This window comes from Meleagris gallopavo, chromosome 3 (genome assembly GCF_905368555.1).
Source record: "Meleagris gallopavo chromosome 3, MGAL_WU_HG_1.1, whole genome shotgun sequence".
Lineage (NCBI taxonomy): Eukaryota > Metazoa > Chordata > Aves > Galliformes > Phasianidae > Meleagris > Meleagris gallopavo.
In genome coordinates, this window is record NC_139406.1 from 68,491,658 (window position 1) to 68,510,119 (window position 18,462).

General features: G+C 35.0%; 1 protein-coding gene and 1 long non-coding RNA gene across 2 annotated transcripts in view; one reads left to right on the forward strand and one right to left on the reverse strand.

Annotated features, from left to right (window-relative positions):
• The window catches only part of CNGB3 (cyclic nucleotide gated channel subunit beta 3), a 60,428-nt gene that overhangs the window by 23,488 nt on the left and 18,478 nt on the right, over positions 1–18,462 (reverse strand). The window contains exons 4-8 of the mRNA XM_031552890.2: positions 6,706–6,860; positions 5,030–5,215; positions 4,233–4,441; positions 2,326–2,376; positions 1,317–1,403 (exon numbers count right to left, since the gene is read on the reverse strand). Of these exons, the coding sequence (XP_031408750.2) occupies positions 1,317–1,403; positions 2,326–2,376; positions 4,233–4,441; positions 5,030–5,215; positions 6,706–6,860 (688 nt within the window). The remainder of the gene's footprint in view (positions 1–1,316; positions 1,404–2,325; positions 2,377–4,232; positions 4,442–5,029; positions 5,216–6,705; positions 6,861–18,462) is intronic.
• Positions 52–17,184, forward strand: LOC116216479 (uncharacterized). The gene is made up of 5 exons (XR_014882609.1): positions 52–140; positions 420–484; positions 924–1,011; positions 2,252–2,449; positions 8,696–17,184. It is a non-coding gene; the product is annotated as an uncharacterized LOC116216479 (long non-coding RNA).

Here is an 18,462-nt window from a genome sequence, read left to right on the forward strand (position 1 = left end):
GCTGAGAATTTGCTCTATCAAATAGTCTTATTGTTCTCTTTGTATCTGTTGTAGTTTCCACATAAATGTATAGGAGGCATTACTTTAGGAGTTCAGAGTGCCCTACACCGTTGCTTGGGCAGCTTTATCAGCCAGTACAGGTATAAAAATCCTATTTTTCTGAAATTCCAATAATTATCCAGTAAGTGTATCAACATCTGTATGTCAAGTGGTACCACACAGTAACAATTGTTGGTGCATTTTTACCCTTATTTATAGCTCCTAATTTTCTCATGTTCCTTTGTTGCTGTTGTTGTTCAGTACTCACTTGGCCTAATAATGGTATTCTAACTTTTCATTCTTTTACATTATTTTGCTTCTGATTTATAGAAGTTTGAAGTTTTGTTGCAAACTCAATAGTACCATCATTTTGTTTTCAGAGTTCTCATCTGTACCTCCAACTTGTAATGAAAGCCGACTGTCAATGTTTGACTGCATATGTCAGGTACAGTTTCATAAATGATTTGTAAGAAAAACAAACTTTCACCTTGTGACACACAACTATCAATAATAGTTTTGGATGTGCATACTCAGTATTTTGATTGTGACTGTGTCTGCAGAGGCAGTTTTACCAACAGAAAGTAAAAGACAATGGCTCCAAAGTCACATTTAGCCATTAAAATGGGGAAGGGAATTGTGCAAAGCCTATCACAGTGCAGAGAGCTCACGAAGTGTTTGTACTTGCCTGCAGGGAACATGTTAACCCATACAGTGGTCTGTTAAGTGTCATGAAAGGGAGGGAGAGGGCTGCTGTGTAGCCCCACTTCACCCTCTCCATTGCACACTCCACATCGTTGGAGTCTATAACAGAATTTTGTTTATGAATTTTATATATGCTGTGTACAGTTTATGCTGTCCTTAAAATTCACATGCTTGCTTTTCAGAACCTGACATTACCATCAGAAGGAGAAAATACTTTGGCATTAATTGGTGATCTTAAATGAATGTTTTGGATCTTTGAAAACTAAAGAGGTAATTTTTGATTAATCAAATTCAAATAATGAAAATGAATCAGTATTAAACGCAAAACACCTTTAGAAAGTAGGAAATAATGAAGTCACAAGAAAAATAAGAGAGTAAGGACTTTGGCTGGCTAGACTATATCTTGACATGTATTCTTTGTTGTTTATTTTACTGATGTTGCATAGACTCAGGTGACTCCTGAAGATATTTTCCAATTTCTAAGCTCCATATTCTTAAATATTATAAACAACCTTTCACTGACTTTTCGAAGCATTTATGTGTGTTTAGTCATCTATCACTAAAGCAGAACTTACCTTTAGCATCTTATTTACTCTAAATGCTGGGTTGAATCCGAAGAAAAAGTATAAAACATCAAATGGCAATACTGATATCAAATCGAGCTGTTGAAGAGCAAAGAGATCAGATTAAAATCCAAAATAATTGTAATGCACTTACTTGCTGTCAAAAACCTAGTTAGATTAAATCATGATTGAGTATAAAATTTCAACAGTCGGCATGCTATGCCTATAACTTCCAAAGTACTGTTAGGGAAGGTTATCTCTTTGGAAAAAACAACAGCTTTGCTCTGCCCTACTTTTAAGTCTCTCATGTCTGAGATTTTCACCTGTTTCACAGGAATTATTGTCAGTGTCTCGGAAGTTTGGCTATTAATACATTCTGTTATTTCAACTATGGTTCTGACAAGACTGAAATGATAGATATGTGGATGGAAAGCTGAAGCGTAGAGAGCAATCCACATTAAATTTCTACAGCTTTTAAAGCCAGAATGCATATAGCAGTGTGAGAGCATAGTGAATGAGACTCTTTGCTTGCAGCCTGCAAAAGCCATCTGTTGCACACAAAATATTCATCATGGGATCATAGGATCTCATTACTATTAACATTATTATTATTATTGATACTGGTTTTTGTTGTATTTGGATGCTTTTCTTTTCCATATCAGCCATAGATGTTGTACTTATGAATGTGTTTTAGTGGTCAATGTTGGTGATATGTGGATTGTTCAAACAGATTATCTTAGAGGACATTTCCAACCTTAATATTCTATAAATTTTATTAATTTTATTTTATGAAATTATTATTATTTAGAATTGCATTTGTAATTATTATGTTTTACAATTAAGTACTATTTATAAGTATGAAGCAACACCATCTTCAGATAGAAGAACTAACATGACATCAGCTCTACACTTTCTGCTGACTTTTTAAAATCAACTGTGATTTTCAGGGAAAGAAAAGATCCCATGGAATCCTTCTGACAGAAACAACAATATTGACACCAGTAATGAAGGATCTGCTTACCCGAAACTTTACAGTGCTATGATAGAATTTCTTCATTTCCACTTTGTCTGACTACAGAGATGATGGAAAGAGAAAAAAGCACAGTCAAGAACCACATGTCAAGAATGATCTTTGCTACTCTACAGTAAGAATAATTTTCTAAGAGTAAAGTTTTTAATATTCCCATTAATAATGGTCTGAAAGAATGAATGGAGTAATATCAATTAATCCAGTGAAGAAATAGTATTTTCATTAGACCATTTTTTCCTTACGCTAAATTTTATTAGACCTAGGGTTTTATCTGTTTTTTATCCAAATCTGAGTTTTTGTCTAATGAAGTATGCTTTATTTGCCTCTTCCCTCTCAAAGTCTTTGTACCAGATGTTGCTTGACCCAATACTTTTCAATTTTGGGTCCAAAAGAACTTTTTGACAACAGTAGTTTGTAGAGAAATGCAAAGAATGATTCTAATAGAGCTGTACAAAATTAGCTCATTGAAAGCCAACATTAACATACTCGCATTTTAAGCATTATAATAATCAACGTTGCATTCCTTAGTAATGATTAGGCATTTGTTTTTAAATTACTGTCCTTTGGAACTGATCTTGATACCTTAATAAGAAGGGCTAATCACAAGAGCAGAGAAATGTATCTATTATTATACTTACTGAATTCATACCAGGAGCACTTTAAAAATAGCCTTAAAATCTTAAAGATATTTCCATTCTGACTTTTTACTATCATATTTTAGACATTATACTAAATGCAGGAGATCCAGCAGAAGATGATCTCTTCACTCACTAAAATCTTTGAATTGTACAAACAGCTTCAGCTGTTTTATTTCAGGGAAACGGAAGGTCAGCTTCCTCCATTACAATTTAAACCTTGTTCATAAAACTTCAGTTTTGTAGGATTTCAGCAAGACTACCAGTTACCGAATGGCTAGACATGGAAAAATGCGTTGCACTGCATTCAATATCTATCTGCACTTTATTTACGTAGCTCCATCTGAGGTTCCTCTGTAAATGTATTAGCAATTTCTTTTATGCACAATATATAGAGTTCTACATAAAAGCAGTGAACTAAATCTAATTCCAAATTGATTTTAAATATATATAATTTTGAGGGTTTTTTTGTTTATTGGGCATAATAGTGTCACATTGAAATTCTAAACTCGTTTGTTCTGTGCATTTGGTTTTCTTCTATAAAATGTTAAAGAATAGAAAGTAGAAAGGATATTTAAGAAAAGATAATGCTCTATATGCCCCATTTATACGTTGAATGTAAGCTTTTACCATTTTTCAGCCATGTGCTTATGGTTTTATTTTGCATTATTCTGTAAAAAGATAATATAAATCAGTAGCAAAAGGCAGAGTTGTTTATATATATATATTCCCCCCATAAAGATTTCAAATAAATAATTGTTTAAATATCCTGAGATTGCTTTTGTAAAATCTTACAATCTCACAATCAGTAAGAAAACATTTACATCCTGTCCAGCTCTAGCAGAACATGTGATGTCTTCAGCTGTGATTCCTGAACAATGTGAATGGAATGTTGAACGTTTCACATAAAACATGCCAAAATGTATATGCACATATGAGCATATAATCGTAAAAGCACTCATTCCAATAAAGGTGCACCTATTTACTCCTGGTAAGAAAGCACTTTATGCTTATTTTGCCTGTTGCATCTGTTATTTTCTGCTATTTTTAATAACTTTCATATGTAAAATTCCAATGCTTGTCCAGAATGCAGCCCAAAAGATATGCTTTCTTCTTCCAAAAAGTCAGAGAAGAAGAATATAGGTATACTTTGCTAACCAAAAAAGTTGTGTAGATTTGACATATTAGTAAAAATCTTAGCAGATTTCTCTAATTTATTTCAATGCATAGTCACTTAGTCATAATCCCACTTCCAGCACTTACTATTATATCTCCACCTCGTAAAAATTGCACTCGGGGCTGGAAAATCAGCAAGTCACATAGGTAGCAGATATCACAGATGATATCTATGATAAACCAGTATATTGTATTACTTGGAGTTTGATATGGAAACACACAGCGAAGGGGGATAAACCAACAATTCCAATTATAGGCCACTGTCACAAGCATGAGCCATGCTACGTAACGGCGATCTGAAAGACAGAACATTGCATTTACAGACATGAAATCAGAATATTTTCTTATTCTTTTAGACATAGTTATGTTAATGCAGTATTTGGGAACCTTCCTGCAGAAAGAGCTACTTACAATTATCCCTTTTTTAAATTAGCATAGGCTGATAAAGTGACACAGGTTGAAACTAAGAATTACGTTAGAAATTGCAAAAGGATAAAAAGAAGAGTTTGTGAGAGCATTTAAAATTTAATGCATCTGAAAAAGCTCAGAATGTTTTGTTGATACATGCTATAATTGACAAGAATTAAGTGGCCCTAAAGTATGGGACAGAATCTAGATCAAGTGACACTGAATATTGACTGTAGTTGTTTTATACACCAACTTTGTGGCAGTAGAGAAATAGCTCTGTCTTTCTATATCTTTACTACTCTCATCAGTTTTCATTCTTTTCCCTATTTGGAATTAAATTTCTTGAGGGTACAATATATGTGTGCCTCTGAATTGCAAACTAGGATGTAGATCTTACTTTGGCTTGCAAGTACAGTGAAAAACCAAATCACTTCAGCATGGTTTTACCCCATTTTAAAGCACAGCTTTTAATTTACCTGTGTATGAATCTATGCTATCTGGTAGCTTTAGATAGGTCATGTACTCTTTCAGTGGAGGCTTTTTGAATTTACAGCACAGCATATCACAGTAGTGATCCTCTTCTGGCTTTGCTTCTGCTTCCTCTTTCTTTTCTTCTTTCTTTTCTTCTTTTGGTGGGGGTGGAGGCTTCTTCTTTGATGGTGCTAGTGACATAGAATGCCACAAAATGTGAGTAACAGTGCTTAATTTACAATATCCTATTTTAACAAATACAAAAGCGTCATCATATTAAAAAACTCTTCTAAACACACTTGGCAGTGATTAAAGCTACAATTTATTGTAATATTGAGTGCATTAGAAAGCAGATTGGAGAATAAAATAACTTGATATAATCACGCACATCTACTATCACTAATAGTGATAGTCATACTAGTAATAAAATCACTGGTAATAATACTATCACCCAACTTCATGTTGAGTGTAGTATATATATGTTACTGCAGTTGCTAGGGCAGTGCCCAGAAAAAGTGCCATAAAAGACTGAAGTAATTTGTAATTCAGCTTTCATTAATTCACCTGTGCATTTCCTGTTATATGATTGTTGCATATAATGTGTACAGTTAGGATGGAGGTAAGAAAAGATATCACTGCCATGGGCAGAGTTCTCCCCTTGTGTGAGATCTGATATGCATGACACAGCATGTGAAACTAATGGAAAACCTATGATTTTGTATATTTCTAAGGTGATAAATCCTAGTGTCATTCCTTTGAGCTCCATTCTTCCATTTTATGCTGGATAATTTTGCCCACGTATTTGTCCAACTAATTCTGGTTGCTTTACTTCTGAGTAGGCTATGCAATCTTAGAAGCAAATTTAAGAAGTGGATCGATAGTGACCAGAAAGAAATAATTGTGAGTTCTAAGAGGGGAACAAAAGAGGTAAATGAGCGAAGTGTAATTAAAAAAAAAAAGTGGAGTTCTTTTATTCATTGATACAGTTCATTATACTTCTGACATTATTTTTTCTAGCTTATTGAAAACTGGATAAACAATAAACATCTCAAAACGGCAGAATATCAAATCACCACATTTGATTCTTTGTGAAAAGGAAATAAAGTAAAACAAACTTTCCTCTAAAGAAGAAGAGCATTATATTTGTTTGATGTTTCATATTTTATCTAAAGTCAATGTTTAATAAATTTCAGATGAGTTTACTCTGTTTGAAATGTGTGACTGGAGTCCTCAGTGTATCTGGAAGATTGCTGTCTTGGATAAAATATTGTATACTTTCACACAACAGATCTAATCTCAAACTGATCTGTATCTGCTAGTGAGATAGATAGTTTCCTCATAAATTTTAGATTCATAATAATGAATAAAGATATCTGGGATCTATTTTTAAATATATAAAACTGCTTGACAGAGGCAATTCTAGACATTGTCAAAAATTTTCCCTCAAATTCTGAAGTGTTGGGATTCAAAAGGAGCTTGTACCATGGGACCTGGCTTACTGTAAATACTTACAGATAACTTGACTTCACTGGGCACAAAATGACCTGTTTCAATGAGTAAATGTGATGTAGTAAGGTAAACTTACTGAAAAATTTTATTGCAGTGTTTTCTGTTCAAGCAAAAGAATTTTCTTTACACTCAACAGATGCACAACTATTTCGTGTATTCTAGAGTCACTTACAAGCTGTAGGACTTCCTTCAGGGGAGGACAACACGGGGTCTTTCAGCTTTTCCTTATAGGCTGTGGCCCTTTCCCGCATTTTTCTGACAATCTCCTGAAGCTGGGCATCAGCATATTCATTTGTTTGGAATCCTTGAGGTGTTGCATTCTGTGTGCTATTTAAAACAGAAAGAGAAAAGCTTTATGTGGTGGAAAGCTATGGAAGAAATTACACTAATTCTACAGTACAAGCAGTAGTCAAACATTAAGACTGGATCTTTATTGAATACAGTGGTTATTCATATCATTTAATTCACTGTTAGGTGGTCACATAAGTTTAATTATGTTGCTTTCTGTTTATGTCCATTGACACTGCTGGATACTTTGCAGCAGTCTACAAGATAATGCAAGCAGAGAAGGTCAGGGTACTCTATGCTCTGTACAGCCTACTAATCAAATGAATTCCCACCATTATTTTTCACTAAATTCTTATTTGGCTTCTTAAGGCATAGAGTTTATCCTACGTATTGGCTAAGATACAAGGCATGTTCCCACCTGTAAAATAAAATGTGATCATTACTATGCTATATCCAGAAGATGACAGGACGTAATTGAGCTACAGACTCTGATGCAGTGGTGCAGGTGGAGAGAATATGCCAACTTCATTCATTTTTTTATCTAGGCTTTTTTTATGTTTTCTAGCTAAATGTTGGTAAAAAAAATATATCTCTTTTTAGCAACTGAAAACAAAATAATGGTGTTCTTGCTAAAAGATCCTCTGCCATTAAGAGGTCACTAACTCTGTGTTTGCTCAGACATTGAGTGACACTAAGATTACATTCCAGCATTCATCATTTCTTCAGGCTTGGAGACCTTTAATTTTTAAGCATCTACACTCACAAATTCTGCATTGACACTAATGATTTTAATCAGATCTATACATACCACACAGTTGATTAGAAAATGCAGCTGAGAGTATTTTTTGTTTGACTCCTTTTGGACTTATTCTCAATAACTTGTTACTATGCAAGCAGGGGCCATTTCTGAGTGCCAACCACCTCTGCCGTGCATTTGGAATTCTATGTAGAGACTAGGATGTGGATTTTAGGGCAGAGTGTCTGAAAACTGTGCAGAGAAAACAGACCTGGATGCTGATGCTCAGCTGAACATGAGCCAGCTTTGTGCCCATGTGGCCAAGAAGGCCAATGGCATCCTGGCTTGTATCAGAAGCAGTGTTGCCAGCAAGAGCAGGGAAGTGATCACACCTCTGAAGTCAGCCCTGGTGAGGCTGCACCTTGAGCACTGTGTTCAGTTTGGGCTCCTAACAAGTAATAAAGACCCTGGAGCATGACTAGAGAATGAAGGCAATGAAGGTGTGAAGGGTCTGGAACACAAGTCTTACGGGAACTGCTGAGGGAGCTGGGATTGCTCAGACTGGAGAAGAGGAGGCTCAGGGGTGACCTTATTGTTCTGTATAAGAACTTGAAGAGAAGTTATGGTGTGGTGGGCATCTGCTTCTTCTGTCATGTAACTAGTAATAGGACTAAAGGGAATGGCCTCAAGTTGTGCCAGGGGAGATTCTGGTTGGATGTTAGGAAATATTTCGTCTCTGAAAGAGTGGTCAGACACTGGAATTGGCTGCCTGTGGAGGTGGTGGAGTCACCGACCCTGGAGGTGTTCAAGGAACTTTTAGATGTCGTGCTGAGGGACATGGTTTGGAGGGAATTATTGGTGATCGGTGTATAGTTGGACAGGATGATTTTGTAGGTCTTTTCCAATCTTGGTGATTCTATGATTCTATGATTTTATTCTGTATCCTAGACACATTTTTCAGCTGGTGTTCCACAGTAGTGTCAGAGACAGCTGGAGACAGATGTGATTGGTGCAGTGCACCTGGTGGTCTACTCCCACACTAGTCACAGCTGCTTCATCTGTACTGAAATCCTGCCAGCTATGCTCAATATGGTGAATACAACAGACTACTGTTCTTTCTTTCTTAATACTTTTCCAGCTTGGTATCAAATACCATGGGAATGAGAATGCTACAGTAAAAGAAGCAGCGGATGAAGAGTGAAGCAGGCTTGAAATCTCCCATTTTTGAAGACCTTCCCAAAGAAAAACAGACAGAAAGTGGCATGACAGTATCTTGGAGAATGAAGAAGTGAAATATACAGCAAAGTGATCTTTGAATAAACACCACGTCTCCTCAACATTTAAACTTACTTTTATATTCCTAACAGAAGGAGTTGTAACTAAAAAAGGAGAATGTCAGAGCTTTTTAAGAATCACAGTTTTCTGAAAACACAACACATATCACGTTGCCCAAAGAATTATAATTTAAGGATGTGAAAATGCAATAGCAATAAAACCATTGGATAAAATGAAGATATGTCATTAAAAGCAGAAAAAGCACGTCTGAAGTATGTGCTTATCATTCCTCTAATTTAAGACTTCCGTAGATTCTGTTTCTTAAAACTCCCAGACAGGAGATTAATCAAACTGTTCTAATACACTTTTTCATCTCATCACCTTTTTTTTTGTTTCACATATTCCCTTTACCCTGGCCATCTGCAGTGTAATGGAATGCTTTCTTATTTTGAGCTAACATATCACAATTAGTTTTACAGCTTCTATGTAAGGAATTTCAACTAATTTCTACTCTTCTCTGTTGCTGTATTTGCCCAAGGCATTAGCTATTTTAGAAAAAAAAACACTTATCAGAAGTGTTATGACAAAGGCCCCCGCTATCTGCTTTTGAGGGAGAAGCCAAAAAGATGTGTGGGATTTTTATTGTTTCACAGCCTCTCCAAGACAAACTAAAGTCTTCTTTATCATAAACATGGAGCTTTATCTCTGCGGTATAGCCCAAAGGAATCATGTTGTTATTTGGGACTGATTAGAAGATCTGTGAATCTGTTTAAAGCTATTTACCACACAGTTGATAAGAAATTGATTTTCCTTGCTACTTGATTTGCATGATTTCTTCCTCTGTTACTTTCTAATAATGAGATGCTTAAATTTTCTGTGGTTAATACAAATGGAAGAGGCTAGAAGTTGAACACCGCTGATTTGAAGGTGTAATTTGTGTGTGTACTTCTTGTGAAAGTACACTTGAAAATACCTTGGCTAAAGAAGCCCTTTCTAACTTCTCTCTCTCACACACATTTAGTGGCACTTGCCATGAGTAGGTGATTCCAGTGCCGCATGGCTACTTGTCACTGCATATTGTACTCTGGGTGGAAACTGGGTCCTGGAGCAGTAGTACCTCCAGCCTGCCCTCAGATCAATTCTCCAGCAGAGTTAAGGTGCTTTCCTCTTTTTGTTTGGAGGTGTTCCTTTCACTGTGTGTGTGCTCTTTAGTGCATAAGCCTTTTATTAACACTATTTATAGATGTTCTATAAATTCATATATATAAGCACATATCTGCCAGTAGGACAAGCATGAGCAGCCATCAGGAACAAGAGCATATTTTCTGGGTATGAGAGCCTGCTAAAGTTGTTCTCTGCTTTGAAGAGACCATATTCAATGAGAGTAATTAGTTCATCACACTGCATTACAATATTTTCTGATTCCCATTCGCTACGACTCAAATATTTTGTACCTGTGAGAAGGGCTAGTTTGACTTAATGGTTGGACTAGATGATCGTAGTGATCTTTTCCAACATTAATGATTCTCTGATTCTCCGGTTCTCTGATTCTGTGACTTATGCTTTTAACCTCCTCTGTGAAGGAAATAATACCTCATTTGAATACGTAATCATTCATTCTCATCTCACAGATGCAATTACAGACTGTATTGATTTTGCACTGGGCTTTTTCTGGCTTTACTCTGTGTATGAAAGTTTTCAGAGGGTGAATAGGCTTGTGATATAGACTATTGCCTCCTTCCCTCTGCTTGTGTTACATAGTTGAATATTTTGTGCTATGTAGAAGCAGATTTGCAGGTACAGAGGCAAATCTCTTTCCTTACTGGCACACTGCCTAGCTGGGCAGAAAAACACTTCTTTGTTTTTCTGTGCTGAACTGTGCTGAATGCAAGGGTTTGTCTCTGAGCTGATGCATTATTCTTTAAGCAAATTTATCTACGACCTTTATGCAGTATTTCACATTTACTAGACCTATACTTACAAAAGTATATATCCCTTTTCAGAGTGGAAGTACCTTCCAGAAGTAGTAACTTCACATGGCCCAATAAATGGAAAGTTAGGACTGTATCTCATGTACTGGGAATGTGGCTTCATTATTACCTCAAACACATTTTGTTTAGCAATAGCAACATATCTAATGATAGAATTACAGTAGAAATGTATTTTTAGACATGGAAATATATATAATGATAGAATGAAAACAATAATGACTTTTTTAAAGTATTTTTATCTTGTAGGTTTTACCTTGATGTAATTCTCTCCAAGTGGAGGAAAAATATTTAGGCACCTATAGTACAACAGAAGAAAAAGGCCTTGAGAGAACAGGTTATGGAAATGCAGCACAGAGTGTGCTAATGTATCTTTTAAGTACTGCAGCTTTGAATCTTTCTGTGTTAAGAGTTCAAACAATACAGGAATCAAAATACAATGGGTGATTTTAGAATAAAGCAATTTTAACCTTTACTAGTTTGCAATCTTGAGTTTAATTCTTTTCTGCTTTTTGGCCATGAATACCAAATACTGAATTCAACTTCCTCTTTTATCTACCATGTCACCCTGTAGTGTATGAAATACTATGATAATGTATTTCATAAATGCATGCAGTCTGAAAAAAAAAAACAACATGTTTCTTTCTGCTGAATTCAATTATAATCCTCCTCTTTACACCACATAAGAAACTTTCTTCTGTCTATCTGGGAATACAGTCTCTCTCTTATAAGAGATTCTGTTTTTACTGAGTACTGACAAAACTGAAACCTGTGTCTTAAATAAATAATTTGTTGTTGTGAATAAATTATGTAGAACCTCTATTTCAAAAAAACAGTTTTCAGAAGAGACAATGCATAGCTGCCCACATGTCCACAAACCACAGTACTATAGCTGAAAAAGATTTCAGTGTGACAGAAAAATGTAAACCTGGTCATCATGAAAGGTATTGATTCAAAGTCATCCTCAACATGCACTATCAAGTCCACTGTGTGTAGAGTTACAGAGATCAGAACCCTACGCATATCTACTCCCACTTCCAACCTTAGATGATTTAGGAAACCTCATGATTTTCTTCTGCTTTGACTTTAGCTATTCTGATTAAGCTTTCTTCGTAGTCACTAGAAAGCTTCTCTGAAGAGAGATTCATAGTAATTAAGATGCTTCTTCTCTTAAGTGTTTATGAAAGGAGGCTATCCTTTGCCTTCACAGGTATTCTATGGAAATTTGTGAATGTCCTTTTGTATTTTCAATAATTTATTTAGTATAAAATGTAGTAGTCTGCTAATGATGATTAACAGAAAATTGAATTGGGAAGATTACAAAGTAGGATTAAATGGGGAAATTAAACTATTTAGACTGAATAATAGAAATAAGAGCAAATCTAATGCTACATAATGAATACATTTATTTAAGAACAAATTGTATTGTAAGAATTTATTTTGTGAATGGTAGTATCCTCAATTGCAGATGGCAGAAGATAAATATCCAATAGTTTCATTCCACAGCAGGGTGGCTATGAACCATACTGTATTTTACTTATGAAAAGCAATGATGAAAACTTAGCCGTAGAATGCATCTAACATTTTGTTTGTGGAGGAAGCATTAATATAGATACATAAACAAATGGTGAAGGTTATTCTGACCATCTGTACTCTAAAGGTGAATTAATATAGGAAATGATAAAGTGTCTTAAAATGATTTAGGGCCCTGACAACCTGTCTTGTAAAAGAACAACAAAAGAGGTTGAGAGGCAGTCAGATCTTTATTTTTATTTTAAGTTTTGGTAGATAAACAGTCAGGGAAAAGAGATATTTGAGCTGAGCAGTATTGTAACAAGAATAAATGTGTAGAGAAACAGCATGAATTAGTATGAAAGTTTCTAAGTCTTTAAAGACTGTGACAGCATTTCAATCTAGATAGCCTTCTAGTATTCTAGAATGTAAGGAAATTATCTCAAGTTGCACCAGGGGAGATTTAGATTGGATATCCAGATGAATTTCTTCATGAAAGTGTAATTAGGAAACAGAACGAGCTGCCCAGGGAAGTGGTAGAGTTTCAATTCTTGAGGGTATATAAGAGATGTGTGGATGTGGCACTTAGTGAATGGTTCAGTGGTGGACTTGGTATTAGGTGATAGCTGGATTTTATTTTATAGATCTTTTGCGATTGTGATATACTGCAAGATTTTGTCAGCTAAGATCATTAAAGGTGTCTTAGACAATGATTCCCAAGAATGTAATAAAATGGATACCCAGGAAATCTTTGGAAAATTTCAAATACATAAGGACAGGGAAAGTGAATAAGTTAGTGAATTTGCATAGGTGTCACTAGGTCAGTTACTATAAAAACTCTAAACAGCTCAAATGTTAATAATGTGAAGTGAGCTTCTAACATATGCATAGTATTTTATGGACTTGAAATAAATTGTTGACACTTTCAATCCCATGGAATTTCAAGAAGTCATTGATTTAATTTTAATTTTCCTCATCAGTCTTAAAATTTGTATCTTCCCATTCCTCATAATTTCTTTTTTTTAAGAGGAAAAGTGGCTGAGTGACACTCAACTTTAGTAATCCAAGAGATCATGTCTTTTCCTGTTTGCTGCATGTTCTTTAATACTGGCAGTACGTTAGATTTTCTTTGCACTAAGAGAGGAAAAAATACATTTTTATTTCCCTTCTATTTTAGGGCTGTGCTTGCTTCACAATACAATTTGAATTAAATTTGATGTTACTTTTCCTCTACAATTTTCTTATATATTTGATTAATTTAAAGATAACAATGCAATACTTGGATGAGTACTTTTGATTCTATATACATTCAAGAATAGGCCATAAGCATTAATAACCTTTAAGTGAACACCATGTAAATTAAACTACCCATTGGAATTGATGACTTTCCTTTGTTCAGAATGTGTAAAGAAATTATGCCTGTCTTGGCCCTAAACAAGTGTTCTGAAACAAAATATAAAGATAATTCATTTTGCATATCTCATGTTTTATTCTTACAGCACAATGGACAAAGAAGAAACAACATTCAAGGAAGCCACTGTCTTTCTGAATTACCCACTGACAATGGGCACCAAACAAACCTCCTCATGCAGCGCTGATAAAAATCTAATCACCTAGGCTGCATGCCATTCCTCCTGTTTAGTTCAAAGGTTTGTCATACCAGCTTCTTTGACAATCCTCTTAGTTATTCAGTCACAACAAGCTGTGAATCCTCTAATCTTCTTTAAGGTACTCTCTAGGGAGAAAGCTGCCGTACACATGACATTCTATCTGAGTTACCAGGATAAAACATGAATAAGATTTTATTTTAATTAGCAGTTTTGCAGTATGATATGTGCAAAGCAAAGTAGGATGTGCATTGAAAGTACCAATTAACTTTTAATAATCACCTTTCTTTAATGTCAGTAGTGATATAAAGTTGCTTAATTGCACTGGATATTTACCATGATTTAAAAAATAGAGGCAGAATCATGTCTGTCACTAATCATTCTAGAACAAAAACATAACATTATAGGAAAGCACCATATGGGAATAAACAAGGCTATTGTGCCATTGGGGCATTCTTATTTGTAAGTGATTAATTCTCTGTTTGAGGTATCTGTCTCTCACCAGGAATGTTTAAAGATATTTTTTAGCACATACACGTAAGTGTTGTATAGAGTTCATGAGCACAGCACAAATCCTTCTTTAAACTTTTTACTCTAATTTTTAATAACTATGGGGGAATAAAAAGCTAAAACGTTGCAATATTTCAAAGTGTGAATTTAAAAAAAGGTTGCAGTAAAATTTCCCAAATGAAAAGCTTTATTTTCAGTTGACACTTTGATTTCCCACCTGAATTCATTCAAATCTTAGAATATATATTTAATTTCATATTACATATATATATAAAATATATATATATATATATACTATATTATATATTTAATATATTTTTATATTTAATATATTTAATATATTTTTGCCCCATCCCTAGAGGTGTTCAAGGCCAGATTGGATGGGGTCCTGGGTCTAGTATTAAATGGGAGGTTGGTGGCCCTGGCAGGGGAAGTTGGAGCTTGATGATCCTTGAGGTCCCTTCCAACCCAGGCCATTCTGTGATTCTGGTATTCTATGAATATATAATCACACAGGTGTAGAACTGGAGAGAACTTTGGGATGTGCTAAAATCCTATCCTATCTCCCACCACTCAAAAAGGGATGAAATACATCTGCATCATTCCAGACTGATGCTTGTTTAAACTTTTTAAAAATATTTCTATTCCATAATCTTCCTAAAGTATCTATTTCAGTGCTTCACTAACCTCTTCATAAGAATTTATCCAACAGCTGTGAATATGGGATAAGAAGTACAGATCTACCTTTTTATTTTTTTATTTTTATTTTTCTAACATTGATATTTTCTTTTTCTATTATTATTTTTATTAGTTTATAAGGGACAAAAGCAGGGAAAATGAAATAAGGCTGGACTGCTAAACTACTTAGACTTCTCATCAGATCCTCCTGTCTCTACCTGTTCTTCTCTTGTGCTCCACAACATGGGATGACTTCGTGTTGAAATCTAATATTTGGAAAATGAGCAAATAATTGGATACAGAGAATTTTAATGAAAAGTATTGGGCAAGACTAATTATAAACATGAATACTTACACTTGTTTTAAAATAAGGGACAGTATTACTTGGTTGAATTATAGCACGTATTATGGTGTGTTTTAATTTTGTACGTCTCTTAGATTTGTAAATAAAAACAGTGATGTCCTTGCATCTATATTACACATACTAGTGCAGCTATTGTGATGCTCATTGTTTTGCTTCACCCACACAAGAATTATGCAAACATTTAATAACCAAGATAACATTTTAAATAAATTATCATTTCTTCTTTCACCAAAAGGTATCTTCTTAATTTGAAAAGTGTTAGGTCAGCAGAAGATTTACACAAAATGCTTTTAATTAAGGAAGTAAATAATTGACAAAGTAACAAGTCATAACCTTGTTTCCCTTCACATTCTAAACTAAGAAGCTTTACTGATTATGCTATCAGAAGTAGATATTTATGAATATGGTGAATACATAATTTAAAATAACATGAGGCGGGAAAAAGAGCGCAATAGTATTTCATTCTGTGTAGGACATTCTTGTCCTTTTACACTTTTCATTTGTATTCAAGAAAAAAATTAAAAACTTCTAAATTCATGACTTTTCCAACTGCAGACTACCTATTTGACTGTCCTACAGTGTGAATGGCATTAGATAGCATTGGGAACTGCAGAACAGAACAGAATTTAAAGGGTGTAGGAACATACACCTCGCCTATGTTTTCAACAGATTTAATCCAATTTGGTATGCCGACACACTGTTATTTATTTTTTGGATTCTCTATTTATCCATTGCAGAAACTCCAGTGCAGGCACCAAAAGTTGTGAGCCTTGACAGATAGGCAGAATAAAATATGAGATTTAAGGTAAGAATTTTGATTTTACAAAACGTACAAGGTAAGTTACATCTGCAATTTTATGTACTGCAGTCTTTAGCTGGAAACAGCTAGAGAAGGGTATTTCTCTTTAGAAAATATTTTTGCAACTCTATTTAAAATGGGATTTCTTCAGAACTGCTCAGTGTTGAACTTGTTTTACTTTCTCGCAAGTCAGTTAGAATTTAGAGCCATGATTGTAATCTTTTCAGGTTCCTAGTATGCTAATAGTAAACTATGATTTTTGGAAACCGTAGAGAGTTGATATCAACCAGTTTCACCAAGATGCTAAGATTCTGTTCTTGTGATTCAGCATCATTTCTCTAGGATACATCTGCATGGTGAATTGATGTGCAGCAACTAGTGGATGGTAAGCACTAATAAGCACTCTAATTTTCTTGGTTGAGGTAATTGAGCTAAATGAAGTACATTATTCAGTAAGAACAGGCTACCAGCAGGAGTTCTCTTTATTAACCTGGCTATGCACCACATAGCAAATTGCCTCTTAATCTCTGTTTGTTTTGTTATTGTGGTTTTTTTTTTCTTTTTTTTTTTTTTTTTCCTGCTATTAGCCAAATTAGAGAGGAAAAAAACGTCTCCTTTATAGGCTTTAGAAAGGCTGGCATAACCTACTAGGTAATGGCATGTAGCTATGAAAAAGGCAAAATGTGAACGCAATTCAGTCTTCCTGAGCACTTGCTCACATGACAGATTGCGGTACAAGATCTCGCCTGGAAAATATTCAAGGCTAGGTTTCTGAATTCGCAAAAGCAGAATATCGTGTGGGAATGTTAAGCATATTTTCTTTAATAATTATATTGTATTAAAATTTATTTAGTGCATTTTATTTGAATGTTTTGTTAATAGTACCTAGATTCTGTAGGCAGCATATCAGATTCAATTTTTTGTTCTTTTCTGGACAGAGCATTTTCAGGTGAAATGTGAAAGCATCTGAAGTCCTGGTTACCTATTGTATTTTTTTCATCATATACTCTTGGATTTGTGGCCTGCAAGTATCGACTGTCATCTTACAGAGCAGGGTTCACCATCCCTGACTGGGGTTTCAGTGTACTGCCTTAGTATAAATAGTATAATGTAATCATCTTGGTAATCTGGAAAGATGAAACACTCTTACAACTTTATCCAGGCTTAAAGGCTTTTAAAATACACAGAAGAGAGAGGTGGTTATTGAAGGCTTCTTTATCCCTCCATGTTTCCCTGCTACACATTCAATTGTACCATTCTTCCATCCTTTATGTTTCCTAGGTTGCTTCAGTTTCTCAGTCTCACTCATTGGGGCCAGGCATCCGCTGTTAATTCTTTCTTAGATATCTGTCTCACCTCCACTCACCTCTATGCGATAACCCTTTATAGCTGTCTTAACCAACTGTCACATGTGCCAAGCACTATGCTGATTGCCACCCTCAGTGTAGGGTCATATCAAGGTCTTGCATTTGTCTCTCCTGTGTCACATTTGTAATTATGTCTTTTCAAAATTGCCCATTAGATTTTGGGTTCCAAACAATACCGTCACAAAGCAAATTATGGTGTCTTCTCTTGTGTACAAATGACTGTACCACTCTTCTTGCAGAGTAAGGTGATCTGGAAACCTTAGGGTTTGGGATTTTTTTGAGTGAACTGCAACTGTTTTAACTTGAACCAAAGTCAGCAAAATTATTCTACTCATAACTAAGACATTCCTTCAACTTTGAGATTGATGAGGTGTATTTCTGGGTTTATTTCACTGCAGAGCAGTAACTTTGCTGATGCCTCTTTCAAAATATTTGAAGGGTTTTTTTTACATTTTAAGACCAAGAGAAACCATCAGATTGTCTTGTCTGTTCTATTTGCTAGAGCCCATTATTCTCAGGGTGCCAATCCCATGAAACACTTGTCTGATTCTGCTAACTTTGGCAACTTCATTTCATCCTTCTTGTACCTTTCTGTGGTGTCTTCATGTTGGTAGGAGACCATATGACAAGTGAATGTTTCCAGCTGGATCAAGCTGATCCAGTGGCCACCTGGTTGTGCAAGTGTAAAACAAAGGATGAGAAGATGGGACCAAGGGAAGGGCTGCATCCTCCTTTAGTCATCAACATGAACTGAGACTGGCAGAAGCTGGTCATCAGGTGAATCTGCAATGGTGGTAACTTTTCT